The 9927-nt window shown below is 62.4% G+C and overlaps 2 protein-coding genes across 2 annotated transcripts in view; both read right to left on the bottom strand.

Moving 5' to 3' along the window:
* Window positions 1–941, bottom strand: part of HSD17B7 (hydroxysteroid 17-beta dehydrogenase 7) — a 6904-nt gene extending 5963 nt beyond the window's left edge. The window contains exon 1 of the mRNA XM_026043766.1: window positions 787–941. Within this exon, the coding sequence (XP_025899551.1) occupies window positions 787–941 (155 nt within the window). The remainder of the gene's footprint in view (window positions 1–786) is intronic.
* A 1164-nt stretch (window positions 942–2105) lies between these two features.
* DDR2 (discoidin domain receptor tyrosine kinase 2) lies at window positions 2106–9927 on the bottom strand. Its single transcript, XM_026043794.1, has 16 exons — window positions 9843–9927; window positions 8385–8487; window positions 8051–8282; window positions 7740–7887; window positions 7462–7567; window positions 7038–7221; window positions 6722–6965; window positions 6452–6514; window positions 6167–6297; window positions 5647–5857; window positions 4830–5053; window positions 4583–4719; window positions 4002–4193; window positions 3483–3717; window positions 2777–2926; window positions 2106–2267 (listed from the first exon to the last, which is right to left on the bottom strand). The coding sequence occupies exons 1-16, from the start codon at window positions 9925–9927 to the stop codon at window positions 2130–2132; spliced, it is 2583 nt and encodes an 860-aa protein (XP_025899579.1). The 3' UTR covers window positions 2106–2129.

Raw genomic sequence — 9927 nt, 5'->3', positions numbered from 1 at the left:
GGGGCCGACGGGAGCTCCGCCCCCCCGCGCGCGTGACCCGCCCCGCGCGGCCGCGGGGTGCGCGGCGGGACGGGACGGGGCGCAACGGGACGGGACGTGACGTGACGTGACGGGACGGGACGTGACGTCCCGCCCGCGTCTCGGCGCGCGCGGCCGGGCGGCTCTGCTGCCCGCGCGTTCCGCCTCGCGGCGGGGAACGCCCCGCCCGCTCCCGTTCCCGCGCGCCGAGCCGCCCCGCCCGTTCCCGTTCCCGCGCGCGCGGCTCCAGGGCGCGCTCCAGCGCAGGGCGCTTCCCGCCTTTACCTGCGAGCGCCAGCCGCCCTCCTGACCTAGCCCGGCCTCGTGCCGGGGTTCTGCGGGAATAAACGCTGCCAAAAACGGGCGGGGAGCGTTTAACACCCGCTCTGCCGGCGGTGGGAAAGGCACCCCAGGGCACCCTCCCCACGCGCCGCATTTCTTGGCACCCACAGCACCCCGTGCCAAACAGGATGGATAGCAACGGGAGCCTGAAGCGCTTGGCTGTTAGTGGCCACGTTCTGCCCAAGGTGGCTCCCCGCTTCCCGAGCTGGTTTCTGCCCTGCCGCAAGGACACAGGAAACTAGAGCCAGGGAGCAAGTGTCTCTTCAGCGCGTTTGCCCCTATATGTAGGTGCATCTACTGAATATATACATGCCTTAGCAATGGTATACTGGAAACTGTGCCACGCGTGACTTGGTGGTGCAGAACTAGTGTGTGCACAAGTGTGAGATGGTCCGTGTATCCTCTAAACACAAAGTTCCTCCTGGCCAGGAGTCCATGCCCAGGATTTCAGGGCATGACGAGTAACCTGTCAGGGCTCCTGTGGGGTATCTGCCCACTTTGCCCCAGGTGTCTGCGATCCAAGAGGTGCAGAAAGGTCCACATCCCTCCTCCTGAGAGAATGGACCAATGCCAATGGCCATGGSAGGCTCCGGCTGGAGAGTCCCCCCTGGCACTGCAGCCAAGCGGAGATCCCTGGGCTGAGAGCCAGGGAGCACTGTGGTCGTGGCTCCCATCCTGTCTGTCCTGCTCCAAGCCACKGGGGGACAGTGTCCCTGCTTGGCAGCAGGTCTCCGAACTTCAGGTACTTCCTCCCCATCACAGGTGATGCGAGGAGGATCTGGAGATTTTACCTCAGAGGTGCAGGGTTGGCTTTCTTGCATGTCTGCAATGCCACCTAGGGAAAGGCATGGGATGTGCTTAGCTCCCACCTCCAGCTGCCACCCAGCACCAGAGGGGCGGCAGAAACGCCTCTCTTTGGCACTTGAGCAGCTCTAAAAGGGCCGCGGTTTGACCCGAGGAGGTCCCCTCCAGTGCTYGTCACACCGGTGCTGGTGGGCGCCCGCCGTCGTGGTGGCCGTGGCAGAGCCACCGAGTGCCGGTGTGGCGATGTGCCCACGCAGGAGGCGGCTTTGTCTGTGGCTGGACACACTGCTCGCCCCAGCAGCCCGTGAGGAACTATGAGTGTGGTCCGGCTTTCCCCTTTGCAGCCAGCAGCTGGGAGGCAAGAACGAGGCGTCCCCCCACACAGCCTGCCCAAAGCCCAGGAGGTGCAGAGAGCTTCAGCCTTGCCCCGTAATAGCAGAGCCCACTGGGAGCTAGTGGCAGTGCCAACGTCACCGCAGGGACCCGGAGCATTCCCTGCCTCCGAGCCCCATGTCACACACAGCTGCTGAGGGCACTCTTTCCACGAAGCCCTTTGCTCTGCCAGGTTCATTCCCAGGGCACGTCCCTCCTGCAGATGCGTGCCCATGGCACAGGCCAGGAGCTTCCTCACGGAGAAAATACAACTGACGTTCCTCCCCTCTGAACAGGGCAGAGAACCCCTGGGTCCAAATCCGGTGCCACCAAGAACATGCTGCATCAATAAATAACTCTTGTCTCAGCCCGCGTCGCTCCCAAGCTCAGTTCAGCAAGCAAGGCCAAGCTGCCCAACGCCTGGCTTCTTCTTGCTGCTTTGGAGGTTGTCTTCTTAGGCTGTTACTGTACAATGAGAACAAGACCAGCTGCCCGGGTTTTACTACTAAGTCCAAGTGAAGTGGCTTCAGTTTGTGTATGAGCTTCCTCTGGGGATGGGATGGGGAACCAGGCTAGGTGCGGGGAGCAGTGGGTCATTCTTGACTGGCCGATTCCTGGAGAAGGCGATGGATCTCCTGGAAGGAGGGACGATCTTTAGTGTCTCGTCTCCAGCAGCTGAGCATTAGCTTATAGACAGAGTCGGGGCAAAGTGCAGGCTGGGGGAGGTAAGTCTTCAAAAAAGAGAGAGAGACAAAGATTACAAAAGGAGTTCAGACAAAGGGCCAAAGGGAAAAAGACTTACAGAGGGAATATATTACTGCCATATAAAACTGATGGGACAAAAACCAAACCAGGCCGATGGGAGCCTGATTCCTCTGTGCAGAGGGCACCCGGGCAAGGAAGATTCTTTTGGTTTACGTTTATAGGGGAAAGGAAGCGACCCAGGACTGCAAGACAGATGCATGTCAGGCCAGGGATTTCCATAGGACACACTTGCCCATGTCTCCCCACCTGGCTGAACACTATCCCCTGTGTGCAGGGATCCCAGTTTGTGCTAGGGAATGGATCTTGCACGGTACCGAGTGCTCTGGTGCTGTCCAGCAAAGGGTGTAAAGCAATCAGACCCTTCGCGCAGATTTCTCTTTGGCACAGCGTACCCCAACCCATAAAACTTATCCTCTCTCTGGTAACCTTAACTCTTGGCACACATCCCTGCGCTCCCAGGCTTATCCACCCCTACCTGCCGGCCCTGGTCCCGGAAGAACTCGCCGGTGTTCTCGATGACCTGCTCGTCCGAGAGCTGGGAGTAGGGCTGCTCGCGGCACAGCGTGAAGGTCTCCCAGAGCGTCACGCCGAACGCCCACACGTCGCTGGCCGTGGTGAACTTGCCCTGGGTGCAGGGAGCAGCGTGAGGGAGCGGGGCACAGCGGACGGCAGCGGGGCTGCTGCCCACGGCCGTGTCCCTGTGCCTCAGCTCTGCCTCTCCCACCCCCGGGCCTCCTGCAAGGAGAGGCCACGGCGCTTGGCCCTGCAGGGACCTGTTTTGAAAACGGTAGCCTGTGCTCATGTGCCGCAGCAGAAATGCTTGCAAAGCTCCAGTCTTGTGCCAAAGGGGCCAGGCAGCAGCGTGGTCACCGAACACCAAGAGCGGCTGCCCAACAGTGGATGCCCCAGCACTGGAAAATGACCTTGTCCCAATCCACAAGCACTGCTGCGCTCTGTTGCTTCCATGTCAGCGTGGTTCAGCCCGAACCCAGGGATGCTGCTTTGCTGCAGCAGCCACAGAGCTCACGTGCAGATCACACGTGGCCCAAAACACGTCACTACACAGCAGGCAGTTCCCTCATCCCTTCCAGTGCCCACACTCGTGGACAGGAACCATCCCCTGCAGCTTTCAGCCAGAGGGAACCAAGACCCCTTCAGCGTCRGCCAGAGCCCCCACGTACCAGCAGGATGCTCTCCCAGGACATCCAGCGGATGGGGAGCACGGCCCGCCCCTGGATGCGGTAGTAGTCCCCGCTGTACAGGTTCCTGCTCATGCCAAAGTCAGCTATCTTGATGGTGTACTGCTTCCCCACCAGACAGTTGCGTGTGGCCAGGTCTCGGTGCACAAAATTCAGGGAGGAGAGGTACTTCATGCCAGAAGCGATCTGAGTAGCCATGAACCTCAGGTTGCTGTAGCTGCAAAGACAGGGAGAGCTGAGGGAGGACTGAGGGTAGGACAGAAGCCAGGCGGCTAAGCCCTGAGTGTCCCAAAGCACCAGAACGGGGCAAGGACCCTCCGCTGCAGCAGAGCTCAAGCAAGGCCATGGCAGACTTGCCTGGGGATGATGGAGGTCCTGTGGTGGCACCAAGGCGGTTGCCGAGGGGGCAATAAGACCCGAGCTTTGCACATGGGCTGGGCAGGGGCACAGCAGAGCAGGCTGAGACGGTCCCTGCCGAGAGCGTCGCGCAGCGGGCGCTACCTGACAGTGGGCACGTTGCCGGCYGGGGGGCTCTGCGGCTCGTGGCGGGACAGGAACTGGTTGAGGTCTCCGTTCTCCATGTACTCGGTGATCATGCACAGCGGGTCATCTGCGATGCACACTGCCAGCAGCCGGATGATGTTGGGGTCCTTGAGCCGTGACATGATCTTGATTTCCTTCAGAAAATCATTCCTTTCCGGAACAGAAACCACACAGATCGGATAGACAGACCCGCAGGGGCACAGAGGTGCACACAGACAGGCCAGCCGTGCCTCGTACCCAAGGGAGCCCCATGGCAGCACTGGTGGGTGTCCCTGGTCACCCCCGGATCTGTTTAGAAAGGACCTGGTGGTTCACATCTGATCTGCACATGGGGTGGACTTAGCAGGAGAAATGGGGGAACAGGTTAGGACCAGCAAGGAGTGTGGTCCTTGCTGCTCTACCAAACACCCGGCCGCAGGAGAGGGGACACATCCCCAAAGGCCTGGCTTTGCTAAGAAGGGCTCTGTGTGGAAGGGAGGCCCGGGGGAGCTGCTCTGCATGCAGCAGTGCTGGGGCTTGAGCGTTGCTGGACCCAATACCTGGCGTTCTTGTTGGCATCTGCTCGCAGCATTTTCACAGCTACCAGCACGGGTTGGTTGGAAGCTGCCTCTAAGCCGTCCAGGGCAAAGTCCTTGTCCGCAAACTTCTCCATCCCCTCCACTTCACAGAGATGAACCTGGAAGGAGGGAGCTCTTACCTGCGTGTYCAGCACCCCTCTCTGCCCGGCCAGACCGGGCACGTCCCTGCCAGCCCAAATGACCACAGCACCGCGCTGCCCCCACTCACCTCGCCAAACTGGCCCTCTCCCAGCTTCTCCTTGAAGGCCAGCAGCTTCCTGGGGAACTCCTCGACGGCCACGTCCTTGCCGGAGAGCAGGTCCATGGTGAGGGCTGGCACCGAGTAGGTGTTGCCGCCCGTGACGCCCTGCAGGTTCACAATGTCGGCCTCGGCGTAGTGGGGGACGCCCTCGGCGCTGCTGGCCTGCGCCGGCTTCACGAGGCCGCTGCAGCCTGCGGGGAGACAGCGGCGCCGCGTGTCGCGCGCGCACCCACGGCCGCCCGCCGGGCCCACGCTGGGTGCTTTGCTGCGGCAAACCCTGCTTTGGCCCCRGGAACGTATCAGGAATGGGGTTCCTTGGCAAGCTCTGGCTTGRCCAGCTCGGTGCAGCACCTGCTGCAGCCTCCTCGTGCAGCCGGGGAGCAGTGAAGCTCCTGATGGACACGGGAGATGGAGAGGGGCTGCCCTGACTTTAGCCTGGCTCATGGCTCAGCCTTGCAAATGCCTCCCGACTTGCTATGGGAATGCAGAGCAGGACTAGGCATCTCCTGAGCTTTGAGCAAAGGGGGAGAGAAGCAGCCACAGCAGGACCTTGTGAGGGGACAGGAGGGGAGGGTTTCAACAGGAACGCTGAGCTGGGTCAAAACTCCTTCATTTCAACACTGAGCTGGGTCAAAACTCCTTCCAGCTAGAGCTCTGTGCCCGTAAAGGTACCGACACGGACTGTGTCACTTGTGGGCAGTGAGGCTGGACCACAGAGCAACCCGAGTGTGTGGCCGGGCGCTGCACACTCAGCTCCCAGACCGCAGCATTTCGCGTTTCTCACCTGTGTCTTCATCCCCCGGCGTGAACTCGGGCAGCTTGCGTATGAGGCGAGAGGGCTCCTGGTAGTCTGGGCCCAGGGGGAAGATGCGGTCGTAGGTGGAGTTGGATTCCTGCTCGCTGGACGAGGAGGAGCGGTTGTGGTTGAACATACTGGACTCACTGGGCAGGGAGAGGCTGACTGTCATCTCATCATCCAGCATCCTCCGAGAGGCCTGTGCGGTGGGGATGAGGGAGGAGAGAGATGGATGGGGGTTCCTGCGGTGCTGGTGGGACAGGGGCTCCTGCTGCCTCCAGCCTACCCTCCGCTCAGAGAAGGCCTGTCCCAACACCAGGTCCCGGCACTCTGGCCACGTCCACCCGCTAAAGCCTCCCACCTTTCTAGTGCTGCAGGAAGGCTTGAGCAACCATCATCTCCACGTTCCCCGTGCCAAGCAACAGGAAAACCCGCTGGGAGAAGAGCCGATAGGGTGCCATGCCCAGCACTCCCGGGAGACCTGGCCGGCTGCGCCGCGCTTGCCCACCTTCTCCAGCATCTTCTGCCAGAACTGCCGCCACAGTATGATGACGATGATGGCCACCAGGATGAAGATGATTGCCACCAGGCACCCGATGAGGATGCGCGTGTTGCTGTCGTCTACCTTGAGTGTGGGGTCTGGCAGGAGGAGGGGAGAGCAAGAACTGGTGACGCTGGGGCATGGGGAGGGCAAGTGCCACCTCCTGCTTCCCCGGGGGCCAAGCAGACCCTCCCCTTCAAGCCCCCAGGAGCACTGCTGGCCAAGCGACCAGCAGGACCAAGTGTGCCTTACCATACGTGGTGGGAGCCATGGGCATCTCCGGGGGGGCTGCCGAGTTGTTGTACATGGCTGCGTCTGGCAAGGGAGAAGACAAGGTCCTCATGGACACCAGAACACCCACTGCCCACCTCTGTGCAAAACCCCCATGCAGAAGGGAAGCAAGTCAAGGCCGGTCCCCTCAGGGCCTCGTGGAGCAGCATGCAAGGATGGCAGGGGGGCTCCGAAACCCCAAAAAGGCAGTTGGGAGGAGAGCATCCTGCAGGGACCGATCCCTGCTGGTACCTGACTGGAAGGTGATCTCACTGAACATCATCCAGGTGTCAGCAAAGTAGTACTGGCACTTGATGGCGCTGGCCATGCGGTGCAGCAGGGGGACAGTGACGAAGCGGGCGCTGGGGTTYACGTCGTCCAGCACGAGCACCGAGGAGATGGTGTTGGGCTCCCACTCGGTGGTGTCGGAGCGGAAGTAGCATTGCACCTCCTTGAAGATCTTCACCCCCTTGGCGAACATGTTGTTGCAGTGCACCTGTAGGGCAGCCCATGAGCACGGCCCCCGCGCACGGGGCCGGGGCGGGGAGGCTGCACGGGGGACACAGACCTTCATGGTGGTGAAGTTCCTGATGCGGTCGAACTCAAACGTGATCTCGACGTAGCCGCTGGCGGTGCTCTCGTTGCGCCAGCCGACRTAGTCGTAGCCCGGCCACACGTGGTACTCGTGGGTCTGCGTGAAGTCGTCCAGGCCCGACACGCCRTCCGTCAGCTGGCCGAGTCCCTCTGTCATGCTGGCAGGAAAGGGAACGTGGCTCTTGTGTGAACCCCAGAAAGGGGTCGGAACAGGACCCATCCCATCACCCTTGGGGAGGCCTCCGAGTCTTTGCTCTGCTAAGGCTCTCGCTTGTCTTGCAAATGTGGAAAAGAAGCCCTTTCCAGACACCACCCCGTGCCTTCCTGCATCAGTTGTGCTGCGAGGGCAGAGCAGACACCAGACACGGCACCCGTGCCCAGAGCTCCCAGGGCCTCACCTGTACCCAAAGGCTCCGTCGTACACAGAGTCGTTCAGGTAGATGACGGTGCCRCCGGGAAGGACGAGCTGCTGCCCAGCCGGGGCGTTGTAGGACACCAGCCCATCTGCGGGGAAGGCAGCGTGAGCAGCCCCTCTCTCCGGGGACCCCATTCCCAAGAGGTGGGATCCTGCTGTGCGCCCTGGCCACGTGGCTCTGCCACCACCCGGTGGGACAGACAACCGGTCTGTCCCGGGGCTGGAGAGCCGCGCTGGTGGAACAGGGATGGTGCCACCCACCGAGCCACACGCATCCATAGAGCTCCACGCGCAGGCACACGTTCATGGAGTGGTCGGTGACGGGGATGAAGCGGACAAAGCGCGCGATGAGSGGTGGCTCCAGGTCCTTGAGGACGATGTCGTACGGGTTGGTGTTTCCATCCAGAACCTGAGGACATAGACATGGGTTAGGGGCAGGCAGGCACTTGGGAACCAGGGGCTCTCAGGCTTTGCATGGGCCTAGGCTGGGTGCCAGGACTGTGTGCATGGTGCCAGTGAGGGGATCGCACTCATGGCTGCAGGGGCATGAAGAGCCTCCATGCCCACCTCACCTGCTTCCCATGCCGGTTCCTCCAGGAGATCCATCGAGTGCCATCCCGGCTGTAGTTGATCTTGTACATGGGGGCGAACTCGTTGCCGTGGCCTCCCGCGTGGCGCCCCTGGGTGCCCACCAGCGTGATGAAGTGCAGAGCGCGCAGGTCAATCTGCAGGAACTCCTTGAGGTCATCGGGCTCCACGGGGATCTCGGGACACCAGGCGCCATCGCCGTCCTCTGAGTCCAGCCTGGAAATGCCATGGGGAGAGCCGTGGAGCAGCTCACACGTGGGGATGTGGGGAGGATGTGAGGGTCCCGCCAGCCCTCCCCACGCCGTGAGGGGCACTCACCGTCCGTACTTGGCGGCCGTGGACTCGGACCACTGGCTGGAGGCTGAGATGTCCTCATCGGGGATGTGCCCGCCGGACATGCCCAGCGGGTACCGGCACACGGCTGCAAGGAGACCAGCGGGGCGCTGAGCGGAGGCTGCATGGGGCTGCCCGTGCCCCACAGCCCTGCCTGGGCATCTCCACCAGTCCCGGGACCTGTCCAGCRGGCTGGGGCCTGGGGCTCCCAGCGGAGCGAGGGTCGGCCCTGGTGCCCACAGCGCTCACGGTGCTGCCATCCCCACGAGGGTTAACCCTGGTGCCATCCCCACGAGGATTAACCCTGGTGCCTACAGTACTGCCATTCCCACCAGGGTTGACCCTGGTGCCCACAGCGCTGCCATCCCCACGAGGGTTGACCCTGGTGCCCACAGCGCTCACTGTGTTGCTATCCCCACCAGGATTAACCCTGGTGCCTACAGTACTGCCATTCCCACCAGGGTTAACCCTGGTGCCCACAGCGCTCACGGTGCCATCCCCATCAGGGTTAACCCTGGTGCCCACAGCACTGCCATCCCCACCAGGGTTGACCCTGGTGCCCACAGCGCCATCCCCACACGGCTCCTGCTCCAGCAGCGCCATTCGGGAGTGGAAAAGTACCTGGTGGCCGCGGAGCCTGGCGGGTCCCGCGGGCAGCCGCCAGCGCCACGGGCACCGCATCCAGCGGCGCTTCCCAGCAGTTATTTTTCACGCCCAGCTGCCAAGAGCGCTACTGAAAGAGCAGCTTGTCTGGCCGTGTTTGCTGTCTCGCCGCCGGCTCCAGCCCACAAAGGTGCCTCCACAAACCACYCCCAAGCACACGGCCGTGCGGAGGCCGAGGGCCGGGCAGTGCTGCGGCAGGGACACCCGCCTGCCCCACGGGCTGCCGCTCGCCCCGTATGCAGCTGCCAAGGACCTGCAGCGCCCTCCACTCGTCCCCATGCCCTTCTGCATGGCACGTGGGACCGTGGAGAGGCTGCTCTGGCCCTTGTTCCACAGCGACCAAGCTATAGCTTCCCCTGCGTGTCAACAGAAACATCTCGYGCCTCGTCTGCCACGTCGAGGTGGTGCCCTGTGGAAGAGCTGGATGAGCTTCCAAGTGGGAAGCCACCTGCAAGGCATCCTCCTTGATGTCCTGGACACAGATCTTGCTGCAGAGMGGGAGCAAGATCTCAAAGCCTGTCTCACCCCACCCGTGTCCATCGCGCAGCGTGGGAGAACGGCAGGAGAGAGACGAGCCCTGCAGGTGCAGCCCTTTAATGGGATTTCCTTGCTAACATTCAATCCAATTTCCACYCATCAATCCAACTCAATCCATCGCCCCACACACCATGAGGCAGGCTATACCGAGCTGAGCTCATCCTAAGCGCGAGGAGCGGGGCCTGGCAGCAGGGCCGGGCGCTCCTTGGGCCACCGGCAGTGACGGGGACGTGCAGGACTTACCCGGGTTCACCTGGGCTCTCGCGGCCCGGGGGATGCCCAGCAGCAGCAGCAGCAGCAGCGGGGCCGGGCTGGCCAGGGCCCCCAT

Source organism: Nothoprocta perdicaria, unplaced genomic scaffold (assembly GCF_003342845.1).
Source record: "Nothoprocta perdicaria isolate Ctin4 unplaced genomic scaffold, notPer1 scaffold_34, whole genome shotgun sequence".
Taxonomy (NCBI): domain Eukaryota; kingdom Metazoa; phylum Chordata; class Aves; order Tinamiformes; family Tinamidae; genus Nothoprocta; species Nothoprocta perdicaria.
The sequence above is the reverse complement of the archived record's forward strand: the minus strand, read 5'-3'. Positions and strand labels throughout refer to the sequence as shown.